The sequence below is a fragment of the Theobroma umbraticum genome, unplaced genomic scaffold (assembly GCF_002168275.2).
Source record: "Theobroma umbraticum cultivar Fairchild unplaced genomic scaffold, ASM216827v3 scaffold_50.0, whole genome shotgun sequence".
Lineage (NCBI taxonomy): Eukaryota > Viridiplantae > Streptophyta > Magnoliopsida > Malvales > Malvaceae > Theobroma > Theobroma umbraticum.
The window spans coordinates 4,086,597-4,100,052 of record NW_018397261.1 but is presented as its reverse complement, the minus strand read 5'-3'; the positions used below and the strand labels follow the sequence as shown (position 1 = coordinate 4,100,052).

The 13,456-nt window shown below is 35.4% G+C and overlaps 3 protein-coding genes and 1 pseudogene across 3 annotated transcripts in view; 2 read left to right on the top strand and 2 right to left on the bottom strand.

The window, feature by feature from the left end:
* The first annotated feature begins 1,615 nt into the window (after positions 1-1,615).
* On the top strand, positions 1,616-3,731 carry LOC110417876 (large ribosomal subunit protein eL8y). Its single transcript, XM_021430445.2, has 6 exons — positions 1,616-1,669; positions 1,762-1,963; positions 2,682-2,851; positions 2,961-3,089; positions 3,175-3,267; positions 3,355-3,731. The coding sequence occupies exons 1-6, from the start codon at positions 1,616-1,618 to the stop codon at positions 3,484-3,486; spliced, it is 780 nt and encodes a 259-aa protein (XP_021286120.2). The 3' UTR covers positions 3,487-3,731.
* Positions 3,732-6,152: 2,421 nt separating this feature from the next.
* Positions 6,153-7,860, bottom strand: LOC110418399 (pentatricopeptide repeat-containing protein At5g66520 pseudogene; annotated as a pseudogene).
* Positions 7,861-8,624: 764 nt separating this feature from the next.
* Positions 8,625-12,003, top strand: SWI3A (SWITCH/sucrose nonfermenting 3A). The gene is made up of 7 exons (XM_021430477.2): positions 8,625-8,871; positions 8,996-9,519; positions 10,009-10,512; positions 10,789-10,958; positions 11,082-11,131; positions 11,421-11,584; positions 11,693-12,003. The coding sequence occupies exons 1-7, from the start codon at positions 8,670-8,672 to the stop codon at positions 11,867-11,869; spliced, it is 1,791 nt and encodes a 596-aa protein (XP_021286152.1). The 5' UTR covers positions 8,625-8,669; the 3' UTR covers positions 11,870-12,003.
* Positions 12,004-12,742: 739 nt separating this feature from the next.
* Positions 12,743-13,456, bottom strand: part of LOC110418211 (ACT domain-containing protein ACR6-like) — a 2,381-nt gene continuing 1,667 nt past the window's right edge. Inside the window, exon 7 of the mRNA XM_021430872.1 lies at positions 12,743-13,330. Within this exon, the coding sequence (XP_021286547.1) occupies positions 12,989-13,330 (342 nt within the window). The 3' untranslated portion in view covers positions 12,743-12,988. The remainder of the gene's footprint in view (positions 13,331-13,456) is intronic.

The following is a 13,456-nucleotide window of genomic DNA, read 5'->3' as shown; positions in this document are numbered from 1 at the left end:
TAAAGAAGTTTTTAAAAAATGACTATGGATAAAGGGAATGGAACTAAGCATGCTGTTAGTATCATTAGCTATGCAAATAGAACTCAATCTAGGATCTTAACATTGTGGGTGAAGGTCAGAAAATAATTTTTATTCATTAAAACAACTCATCACATTGAAGCTTAAATCGCTAATGGATTAAAAACAACACAAGTTTACGTAGTTTTTTATATTTAAATAATACAGAGACATGTAATATCTCGGCAATATTGGAAAAATAACAAACACAAAATTATTATTTCATGAAAATATAATAATTCAATGCTACATTGTTTGAAAAGTTTATGTACTATTTAAAAAAAATTTTATTCGCCTATTGAGTTTAATTAAGTTTTTATTTTTTTATTTTGAATGAAATAAATTTTTAGAATTAATTATTAATTAATTATCATTAATCAAAATATCACTTGATATTTTATATTCACGTAACGTTGATGTAAAATATAAAAAATGCTACATCATTATACCATCACTTCATATCAGCATATTATATTATATTTTATTATTACACGTTAGAATTTCGTGTCAACATTACGTGATATAAAATGACAAGTAATATTTTAATTAATAAAAATTAATCAATCATTAATCATAAGAGTTTGTTTAATTTAAAATAAAATATAAAAATTTAATTGAATGTAATAAAAGATTAAGAATTTATTTAAAATTATTAAATGTGGACTCTGGATTTCTACTTAAAAATTCAGGGAGAAAAGCAATATGGAGTAAAAACGATTTAGTGAAGAACTGGGCCCCCCCAGACTGGAGCTAAAGCCCAATTTCATGTTGCTCATTGGTCAAGCCCAAGCAGCTCAAATGCCCGTGAGCGATAAGAAAAAGGGCCAGTAATGTATAGCTACCCACTCTCTTATATAAACCCTAGTTGTTTCGCCTTTGCTTCTTCGTTTTTCCTAGGGTTTTCCTCCGCCGTTTCTCAGTTAACCACAAAGCTTGGAAGAGGCTTCAGGAGGCGCAGAAAATGGTACATCCGAAAACCGCATTCCAGATTTTCTTCTTCTGTTGATGTGTATCTAGGCATTTGTCTCCTTTCAAACTGTCCCTAAAACTGGGCTTTCAATTCACTAAACTTTTTGTTTGTGTTATTTTTGTGTCCTTTGTAGTTTACTTGGTTTAGTTGGAGTAATATTGTATGAAATCTAGCTAGAGAATTAGAACCTAAGAAACTTTGCTAGATGATGTCTGTAAATTACTAGGCGAAAATTGATTTATTTTGTCAGGATACCTTTCAGTAGAAATGATCAGAAGCATGGCGGCTATTGTCGTAATGTAGTGAACAGTGATTACATTGAAAGATTATCGTAATTTTTAGTTTAGCTAAAAGAACTAATGTTTGTGTTGCTGAAAGAGTTTTAAAGAAGCTTTGGGAGTTTTGGTCCTTCGAAGGAAATTGTCCCTGTAGATAACGAGTTCCCAAAATAGAACTGGAGAAGTTGATTTGTTATAATTTCATATATTTAGTGACTACTGATTTAACTTTTGTGTGAACCTAGTGACTGGATTGATGAAATTGTTTAAAAGGGTTTATCTTTTTGTTTTTTATTCACTTTGTTGTTCAATGCAGGGCCCAAAGAGAGGTGGAAAGGTGGCTGCACCTGCCAAGAAGAAACAAGTAATTTTCATTACTTTCTTAATCACCTGAACCCATCAAATAAGTTTGTTGTGGTCTCACTACCTGTTTATCCTTTTGATTTTGGAAATTAGGAGAAGGTTGTCAATCCATTGTTTGAAAAGCGTCCAAAGCAGTTTGGTATTGGGGGGGCTTTACCTCCTAAGAAGGATCTGCACCGATTTGTGAAGTGGCCTAAGGCTGTTCGCATTCAAAGGAAGAAGAGGATCCTTAAGCAAAGGTTGAAGGTCCCACCAGCTTTGAACCAGTTTACCAAGACCCTTGATAAGAACCTTGGTATGCCTTGAAATCTTTGCATACTTGTTTCTACATATGTATTGAGGATTCGCAAAATATATTTTGAGCAAATTATAAATTGCTCAAGGGTTATTTTGTCTACCGTTTGATTAGTGGTTGTTGTTTTGGTTAAATAGCACATTATGTGTGAGAATGGAATCTATCAGATTTCTATCTTGCCATTTTTGCGTTTGTTCCTGTTAACTTAGCATAGGTGTTTGCTGTATTATTATGATTGAGGAATTGAATTTTTTAATCGAATATGCTATTGTAAATGTAAAACTTATTTTGTGTTTTTTCTCCTATTAATTAGTCTAGTTGAAAACTAAAATAGGAATAATTGTAATTGTGAACATGGGGGACTGCTAAAAGAATTGCCACATTGAAGACATGGTAAAGTTGACTTGCTGAAGTTTGTAGTTGGTTGTGGGAGATAAGGTAATTATGTAACCTATAATTTGATTGTTCAAGTGTTGTGTCAACTCAAAATATTAAAGAAAGGGGTTTTGACTGCTTAATGGTTTGTCCAAATTATGTTCTAATTCTATAATTTCATTGTTTTTATACTGCAGCATTTATTATCATATCTGGTGGTATCCTGCATTCCTTGTTGCATTTTCCATCTTTGTTTTATTTATACTACCTCTCTTGCTACAAAACTCCATTTCTGTTCATAGTAATTCGAATTACAGCTTGGTTAGTTAATTTCCTATTGCAGCAACAAGTCTGTTCAAGTTGCTCCTCAAGTACAGGCCAGAGGACAAGGCAGCCAAGAAGGAACGCCTCCTTAAAAAGGCTCAGGCTGAGGCTGAAGGAAAAGCTCCTGAGTCGAAGAAACCAATTGTTGTGAAATATGGACTTAATCATGTTACCTACCTTATTGAGCAGGTTGCCTTTTAGATTCTCCAGATTCATCAGTTAAGCCAGTGTGGTTCTGTGCATTATGTTTATTGGAAAGTTGTTACAAGTAATGGGTTTTTCGCTATGTCCGCTGCAGAACAAGGCACAATTAGTTGTTATTGCTCATGATGTGGATCCCATAGAGTTGGTAGTGTGGCTCCCTGCTTTGTGCAGAAAGATGGAGGTCCCCTACTGCATTGTCAAGGGGAAATCTCGTTTAGGATCGGTAGTTGTCTTTCAGATATTTATGCTTTTCTGCCAATTATAGAGTTAAGCAAGAAGGTTACTTATTTGTGTTTACACTACTGCAGATTGTCCACAAGAAAACTGCTGCTGTCTTGTGCTTGACCACAGTTAAGAATGAGGATAAGTTGGAGTTCAGCAAAATCCTTGAGGCCATCAAGGTAAAAATTACATCTGCAATTTTTTTTTTTGTAGTTAATTTCTGTTAAAATTATACATCATCTGATTAACTTTAACTTATGTTGCAGGCTAACTTCAACGATAAGTATGATGAGTACAGGAAGAAGTGGGGAGGTGGTATCATGGGCTCCAAGTCACAGGCCAGAACCAAGGCAAAGGAGAAGCTTCTTGCAAAGGAAGCTGCACAGAGGATGACTTAGGAAAACCATTGTTTCCGTCCAGAGGCATCTTTAGTTGTGGTTTTTTTGTTATATTATCTTGTTTGATTAAAATTGTCCTGTGTAGTCAGCTGCAAAAACTTTTGACTCGTTTCACTATTTTCCAGAGGAATATTTATATCTTTTCTAGTTGAACTTTTAAAAATACTACCTTGTAGCTGCTGTTTGTGGTGAAATTCTGTGCCTTTGTAATGAATTTATATCAATGATGAGCGTCATTTTTACTACCGACGTTTAAAGATAGATTACATGGTGACTGCCGTGTGGTTGCTTAAATAAACAATTTCTACATTTACAGCGGAACGGTATTTCTTGTTCTCTTATTTTTAAATTTTTACCAATAATTTGTATGCTTAAGGAATTGCTATTCTTTGGAATGGTTATTTTTGAAAAAATCTAAAATTACTATGAAATTTGATTTATGAAATGAAATAGTATAGGAATTGTAATTATAATTCAAGTGTTTTAATTTTTGCAAAAGTAATTTTTAATATAATAAATTTTTATTTAAATATATGTATGATTTATTTAAATATTTATATTTTGAAGTTTTTTTTAATCTAATCTTTTAATATTTTAATTTTTTTAATTTAATTTTTATATTTTAAATTTTTATTTAATTTAATTTTTATGATGTGAGTTTTGTTTTTTTAGAAAAAAAGAGCCACGGAAGTGTTAACACATTTTCTAATGGCTTAAATTAGAAAAACTTTTAAAATTAAAAAATTAAATTATTTTAATTTTAAATGCATAGATTAAATTAAACAAAATATATATGAATGTAAAAACTTGATGGGTTGATTGGAATTTAGACCGCCAAACAATCCCAAGCTGAATTTAAAGCTTCTCTCGTCTTTCGTATCATCAAAATAGTCAGGCAATATTGAATGTAATTTTTGACCAACAGTTACTTCTCACTGAATAATAGCAGCCCAATGTTTTCCACTCTCCCGCACGCCAAAAGATATAATTCTTTTTCACTCTTCAGTACTACTACTACAGTAGTATTTAATTTCTTGATGAAATAATCTTCAATAAATGGTGACATTGAAAATGAAGTGCAACTTTTTTAGCGTTAGAGAGAAAGAATGGAAAGAAGTTACCTTAATCTTATTGCCATGAGAATGCTTCTTGAATACTTTTTTCTCTGTTCCCTCATTTACTTCCGTCAACCATGATCACCAAAATTTTCTAATCAACAATGGTGTTCATACTGTCAAATTCAAAATTATTACCTATTGTATAACTCATTAGCATCAAATCAGATCTTGAATAATCTCTCAAATCATGCCAAAAACACCGCCTGCCCTTTATAAACAGAAACCATGCGCTAAGCCTTTTCCCCTTTCCACCCTTCAACCACACTCTTCTTCGATCGATCATTTTTTTTTAACTCCCATTAGGCATGGCCATGGCTTCTCCAAATGAGAGCCCAAAACGAGGCTACCCTTGTCCTGGCGATAACCTAGCAGACCCTGATCGACTCCGAAGTCCGAGGTTTGCTTTCAATGTCCCTCCCTCTTCACCAAGCTTCCACTACCAGGACCGGCCGCTTACTCCCCCACCCATGTTTCGAAATGCAGTGCTGAGAGAGCATCGAAGGCGACATTTCCAGAATAATAATTACACTGCAAACAGCACCACCACCACTACTTCTTCCCATGCAAAAGTCCAAATTTGTTTGATTGGTGCCGTTATGTTTTTCTCCATTCTTACCGTTATTGGTATCCCAATCATGTTGTTCTATGTTTTTGGACCACATTCTCCTTCCTTCTCTGTTGAACAAGTTTCCTTTTACTACCCTATATTTTACAGCTCCCCTACTAGGTTCTCGTCCTTGTTTAATATCACCATGAAGGTGAACAATCCCGCCAGGCACATCGGTGTTTTCTTTGAACGTGATAACTCCATTGTTGCTAGTTATTATGGCATTCGCTTGTGCAGCGGTGAGATTCCACCTTTCTTCCAACCACCCAAGGACGAGATGTTGGTGCAATCTCCCTTGACGGGTCTTGGGGTGGTTTTGCCGGATGATGTAAACCAGAAACTGGAAAATGATCATAAAAAAGAAAGGGTGCCACTGACTCTGAGTATGATGGGCATGGTCAGGTTTAAGATGGGTTCTGTCACGTCAAGAGCTTTGCTAAAGGTCTCTTGTGAGATGGTTTTGGACAACTTGATGACTTACACTCCCAATATCATTTCTAGTAGTTGTGATTCTGCTGCAGGATTTTGGTTTCCTACTATTAGAAACTAGTTCTAGTTGCTGAGCATTTACATGGAGGGTTAAGGTGGCAATAAATAGTGCTGGAAAGTAACTACTGCTATTATTTATTATTTGGTAATTCAGTCGTTTATTAGAATTATTTTTCAATTGTAGCTATTTTTATTAATCAAACAACTGCTTTTGTTGATCATGAAACGAGTGGTTTTAACACTCATTTTATAATAATCAAATAGTGTTGGAATTAATTGTTTCTATAGCAGTTCCTTTTCTGTATAGAGTTATTTCATTAAGCAGTGCTCGGCTCTTCAAAAGTTGGGTTTGAATCTTCTTAGATTCATACCTTGATAGAACAAAGGGTTTCTTTGATTATGTCCTAAGCAATTGTAAATAGTAAATTGTTCAATTCAATTTGAGAGTAAGATCATTCATTCATACTACGTCCACCTACAAGCCGGCTACCATCTCAAAAAAATCACAAGCGCTTGCAGATTGTTAACAAAAGGTTCATGAACACAAACAATTGAACTAAAATTTGATGCACTTGTGATTCTATGAACCTAAATTTATTCTTTCAAGGTTATAGCAATCTTTTCCAACATGTCATATATCTCTTCCGAACAGGGGTGCCTACCATCACCAGCCATGAATTCATGGACAATATTATCCACTTCAATTAAACTATGGCCGGGGTTCCTAACAATCTGTTTATCTTTCAGAACCTTTCTAATCCTAGCTACATCATCCCAACGGTTCTTTGCAGCATAAATATTCGATATGAGAACATAGTTTCCATCATTAAACGGTTCCAGTACCATCAGCTGTTCCATTGCAGCCTCAGCTAGCTCAATATTGGCAGTAGCAGTACAGGCATTCAGCAAGGTTCCCCACAAAACCCCGTTAGGCTCCATTGGCATGTTTATTATAATCTCATAAGCCTCATTCAAGAGTCCTGCCCTGCATAAAAGGTCCACAAAGCATCCATAATGCTTGATGGTAGGCTCAATCTCATAGTCCTTTCTCATTGAGTGAAAAATCTCCTTCCCTTTCACCACCAACCCTGAATGACTACAAGCAGACAAAACCGCAATTAACGTGATCCCATCTGGTTTTATTCCGTACCCTTGCATCCCCATAAATCGGTCAATCGCTTCAATGCCAAAACCATGCATTGCAAGTCCCCCGATCATAGCATTCCAAACATAGACACCTTTACAGGGCAGAGTCTGAAAAACTTGAGAAGCCTTGTCAATGTGACCACATTTAGCATACATGTCAATGAGAGCAGCACCAAGCTTTGGATTCAAAAATATTTTCTTCCTATCGGTATATTCATGCACCCATTTGCCTATTTCCAAGGCTCCCAAATTAGCACAAGCTGAGAGTACACAAACCAAAGTCAATTCATTTATTTCAACCCCAGAATTCTTCATTTGGTAAAACAATTCAATCCCTTCTTTATACCTCTTTTGCATCACATAACCTTTTATAATCCCAGTCCAAGTAACCACATTTTTCTCAGGCATCCTATCAAACACCAACCGGGCAGATTCAACATCACCGAAAGAACAATAAAACGTTATCAAAGAGGTTAAAAAATAAATCCCTGAGCTAAATCTTTCGTTTTTGACAACCAGGGAGTGGATTCCTTTTCCTTGTTTAAGACCATTGCAAGCCTTCAAAAGATATGGGTAAGTAAAATTATCCGGGTTAAGGCCCTGGTATCTCATTTGGATATAAAGGTCAATTCCTTTATCGCCCAAATTATTTGTTCCGTAGCCTTTTATCATGGTGTTGAACGCAAATGTGGAGGGCTCGGTTATTTGGTCGAGAACTAGGCGGGCGTAGGGGAGATGGGCAGAGCCAGCCAAGGCTTGGATTAGTTTGGAAAGGTGAGTGTCGGCTTGGTGAAGTGGGGTTTTGATGATATGGGCGTGGACTTGCTTGAATTGGATTAAATGGGTGCATTTCTTGAGGATTTGAAGATGGTTGGGTTCATTAGAGGTGAGATTTTCTGGTGGTTTTGAATCTTTCGATGGGGCGACAAGGTGAGTAGTAAGCTGACGGTCAGAAGCCGAAACCTTGAGCATCTGGGCATTGGGAGAATGGCCAGTTGAAGCAGTAGCTCAAGAAGAGTTTTTGACTTTCTACAACTTATCAAGAAAACCTTGCCTGGAGCCTGGTCGTCCTGGAAAATTGGGCTTGACATTTTAACCAAGCCCAGTTATCCGAAATTCCATGTCCGAGGCCCAGTTGTTCAAATTTCAAAACCGATTTCACACGTCTTCTCTCCCGTGCTTTTAATCAAACCATTACATAATAAATTTAGATATACTGATCAAGTAAATCTTTAAATTATTTAAAAAATTTTAAGTAAATTTTTATTTTTATTATATTTAATTAAATTTATATTTTTATTTTTAATTAAATAATTTTTTATAATTAATAATTAATTAAAATTACTTATCATTTTACATCCACATAACACTAATATGATATCGATGTGATGAATAAAAAATATTACATAATCATATTATCATATTAAATTATTATATTATATCATTATTAATTATAACATCTCAACACACCATATTAACATCGATTATAATATATTAACATAACAATATAGATGATATTTTAATTAAATTAATTATTAATTATAAAAATTTATTTGATTTAAAATAAAAATATTATAATTTGTTAAAAATATAATAAAAATATAAAAATATAATAATTTATTTAATTTATTTTTAAATATCATGTCGTATTGTTGCAAGAAAAGCAATGTATTATAACCCCGTATCCTTTTAATCAATTTTTACTTTTATACCGTTGAGTACGTATAGTCGGTGTAAAGGCAAAAACACAAGATAGGATATATGCGGCCTTCAGAATACGATACCTACTCCGCAGGCGAGATTCTCATTGGTCAGTGACTTGAATGCGTCCGTTCCTTAGTCCCAATAGCAATCCCATTTTGCCCGGCATTAACATAGCAAATCCTGAATCGGACCCAAAACGACAAAAATCCAAACTCGCCAAGGACCCGGGAATGGAGAACAACACTCGCCACGATCCGAATCCGGAGTCAACTCGACCCGAAGAACCAGAGCTCGACCTCTACACCATCCCAAGCTATTCCAGTAAGTTTCTCCTTAATTAATTAATTCTCTTCCCGAACCCAAAAAAATAGAAAAAGAACCCCAATTCCAATCCCCCTCCTTTTTTTTTTTTTTCTTTTTCTCATTAATTTCCTTTTCTTCGTAGGTTGGTTTGCTTGGAACGATATCCACGAAACAGAGAGGCAAGCATTGAAAGAATTCTTCGAAGGAAGCTCAATCTCACGAACCCCCAAAATCTACAAAGAGTACAGAGATTTCATCATCAACAAATACAGGGAAGACCCTTCGCGGCGCCTTACTTTCACCGAAATCCGTAAATCCCTCGTCGGTGACGTCACCTTGCTACACAAGGTCTTCCTCTTCTTGGAAACCTGGGGTTTGATCAACTTCGTCGCCCCGCCGCGACCGCGCGAAGGTTCAGAAAAGGATGATACGGTTCGGGTCGAAGGCGGGGCTCCGAATGGGGTGCGGGTCGTGGCCACTCCCAATTCGTTGCGGCCGCTATCTGCGCCGGTTGTTAAAGGGAAGAGCAGTGATGGTGGGGCTGGGGAGGGTGGACTCAAGTTGCCGCCTCTGGCTTCGTTTTCGGATGTTTTTGGTGATTTGAAGCGGCTACGTTGTGGTAACTGTGGAGATGATTGTGGTTCTGAATACTATGAATATATTAAGGTAGTTGTTTCTTCTTCTTTTATCTTTAATGATTGTTTTCGTGTTTAATTTTAGCTTGGAATTGTTTAATGTTTGAATTATCACAATGAATAATGCTATGCTTTTGGGAATTTTGTCTTTAGAATTAAATATATGGGTTCTCCAAGCAAATGGTTTTCTATGCATGATACATATTTCTTGTTCTAATGCTCGACTTTATCAAGCTTTTGTTAGTTGGATTAATTAGCTGGAAAAAGATATTTTAATTAGCTGTACAAAACTTAAAGCATGTAGTTGACTTGATCTGCTGCCGAGTTGGGTGATACATGCAGTTTAAATGTATCCTACACTTGGAAATGGTTACCCATAACTTTTGCATCTCCAAGCAATAGAACCATGCTGCTTAGTAAGATTAATTACCTTCTTTAAAAGGGTTTTATCTATCCTTTTATTTTGGTTTTGTTTTGCCCTTTGTGTTTTTTAGTAAATCACTAAGTATCACATCTGCAGGATCATTTCATTGTTTGTGTCAAATGCTTCAAAAGTGGAAATTATGGAGAGAATAAATCTATGGATGATTTCAACTTGAAAAACGGCAGTGGGAACAGTGCTACCAATGGAGATGTGTGGACTGAAGCAGAAACTCTTCTTCTTTTAGAATCTGTTTTGAAACATGGGGATGACTGGGATCTTGTTGCTCAAGATGTTCAAACCAAGTCTAAACTTGATTGTATTACAAAGCTCATTGAGCTGCCTTTTGGGGAGTCTTTGATAGATTCTGTCAATGGAAGGGCCAATTCCAGTGGCCCCAGGATGAACATGAATAGTGTAAAACCAGTTCCTGTTCCATCTGAGCATCAAGAGAATATTAGAAACGAGGATCAAGGGCCAAATCTAGGTCACGACAGCACACATGAGAATGAACAGAATGGGGATTCTGAGAATGAAGAGCCTCCTTTGAAGAAAAAACGCACTACTTCCATTTCTGATGCTGAGAGTTCTCTCATGAAGCAGGTAAGACCGTAAGAGTCTTAGGAATTAGGATCTTAATTTTTAAAAATTCGTAGCGGGCTGTCTTCCTAATATATGATGCCTTCCTTCGATCTGACTTTATACTTTTGTCATCAATTGTAAGTTTGTGGCATGCGTAAGCGGCACACAACTACTTTCAGTAATTCATAATTACTAGTTCTGAAGCATTCTTCAACAATTTTTGTGATTGTTATGAAGTGAATTTTGATATACAGTGCATTCCCACTATTTATCACAGTATTGAATTTTTTGCTATAGGTTGCTCTGATCTCAACCATGGTTGGGCCGCAAATCACTGCGGCTGCAGCTGAGGCTGCAGTTGTAGTACTTTCTGAGGAAATGGCATGTCCAAGGGAAATATTTGATGGTGATGAGATTAACTTAACTAATGGGTTGCTGTCTCCTACTTCGATTGGTCAGCGAGAAAGGTTGTTTTAAAGTTAATACTAACTGTTATGCTTATATTGCTTTCCTTATGGTCCTAAATTTCGTCTTTAGCTTTTGCATTATTTTGATGGTTTTTGAAGCTTTCTTTCTCATATATGTTTTAGAGCCTATCATGATGAAGAGTCAGAGATGAAGGAGAGGGCCAGTCCATCAGGTACATATACACTTAGGTACAGTTATGCAAAATAATTTGTGCATTTGGCTTTTTTGATGCAGGTACCAAATTATGGGATTAAAACTAGATGGTATTCATGTGGCTTCTGCTGAATTCTTGGCCAGCTATTTCTGTTTGATATCTTAATGAGTTTTCATTTGGTTTATCACTTGAGCATGTAAACATCAGATAGTTGGTATTTCCATGGTTTTGATGTGTATTTCCTATTTGATAATTTGCTTGTTTATAGTTGGGGTCTTTCATTGCTAATCATCATATACTCTTGCAGAAACTCAAGAGACATCTCCCAAGAAGAATGATGTGCCTCTACCTTTGCGAATTAGAGCAGCAGTTGCGACTGGTCTGGGAGCTGCTGCTGCTCATGCAAAATTATTGGCTGAGCATGAAGAGAGGGAGATTGAACATTTAGTTGCAACCATAATCGAGGCACAAGTGGGTTGAAGTTATCTATTTCAGTTTCGGAGTCTACTTTGTTTATTATGAAGCTATTCATTTTATCCGTAACAAGTGCCTAATGTTTTGTCATTTCCATGAATACAGTTAAAGAAATTGCACTCTAAAATCAAGCATTGTGAAGATGCAGAGCTGCTAATGAAGAAGGAATATGCTGCAATTGAGGATCTAAGAGAGTATATCGTAGGAGAGCGGATTAATATCTTACAAAGGACATTTAATACTGGTATACCTAAATTGCGAGTGCACACTTCTGTACAATGACAAACAGCCAACTTAAGTTAATGAGTTGTAGATCAATGTAAAGTAGCACAAAAGATGCGATTGACATCAAAATTTAGGATTTCAATGGATGCTTTATTATTATTATTATTATTATTTTAAGAACCTCCTTTAGATATCCATGTACTTACTTCTCTCTCCTTTATTTTTCCTAGTTGGAATTAGGTTTATTAAACAACAGCATTTGTAACATTAGTTGCTTATGTACCAATTGGAGTTTTAAGTGGAATCCATCGATTGATGGATAATTTGGTTTTAGAAATATTTATGAATAGTTATTGTTATTTATGTTAACAATGTTTTGTGAAAATATATAAATGATGGTAATTAATTTGAAGCTTGGATTCTTAAGTTCAAAATATATACTATGGGTTAGCATTATTGTTAACAATTGATTTATTATGATATTTTTAAAATTTTAATTTAGAATATATCAAACCTGTTAAGTATCAAGAGTATGATACACCTGCATGGTAAGGAATATCATTAACAATCAATGGTGACAGTTAAGTATTCTCAACAAAGAAGAACCATAAAACCTGTTCAAAATTGAATATATTTCAAGACATAATAAGGAATAAGATTGCAACATGGTGTGGAAATTAAATTGTTCTAAACTTTGTACACAGTTCATGCTACTTAATATGGCTTTCATTTTTTACATTATGTGTGCAAAAATTTGTACAACATTCTTTGGTTTTGTAAACCATCTTGTCTAAAACATTTGTCAATGTTCTTTGTCTAACATAAACAAAATAGCAAATGAGAAAGGAATTACTCCAAGGGCATTATGAATAATCATTGTTCCTATGTGTTTTGCTAAAACGTATATTTGCATTTTCCAGTCTTGAACGCTCAAATTCTGTACAAACTTTTCATTGAACAAGCAGATTGGATATAATCTTACCTGCTTTCATTTGTAAACCAAGTAACTTACATCAATTATGTACAATTTACATACAAAACCTCCATGGAACAGGAGCCAGCGCTTCCTTTTCCCCTTTTTTTTTTCTCTTTGTACTGTTGGAGGTGACGTCTTTTGTGTTTTTTCTCAAGGAAGCACTCCGCCGTTCCCTTCCAGAAACTATTAGGGAACAGAGATTATGAGCAAGATTTGATGAGTTTAAAGTTTTGGAAACTTCTTCCTTTAAACAAGCTCCCAAAGAGGAAACTTCCTGCTGTCTCCTTGGGATGTTTCGGAGATAGGAAGGAATTCCCTTTTACCTGAAGATTGGCTTGTCCTATCTGATGCTGGATCAAATCCACAGTTTTGGGATCAACAGGATTACCATTGACATCGGTGACAAAGAAAGTGTCTTTTGCTTTCCCATCCTTGGTGGATATTTCTGCTCTTCTGATGCACAAACCGTTTTCTCGAAATATCCTTGTAATATCTGAAAGGAGTCCAAACCGATCATCTGTAAAGAGTTCCAATTCCAGACCCTGTCAAAGAGCATTTGTCAATGAAAGTTTTCCATTTATATTACTAATTAAGAGCATGGAGCCTGATTTTGAGGTAATAAAATAAAGGGAAAAACGAAGAAACAAGCAAGGTAGTTAAAAAAGAAC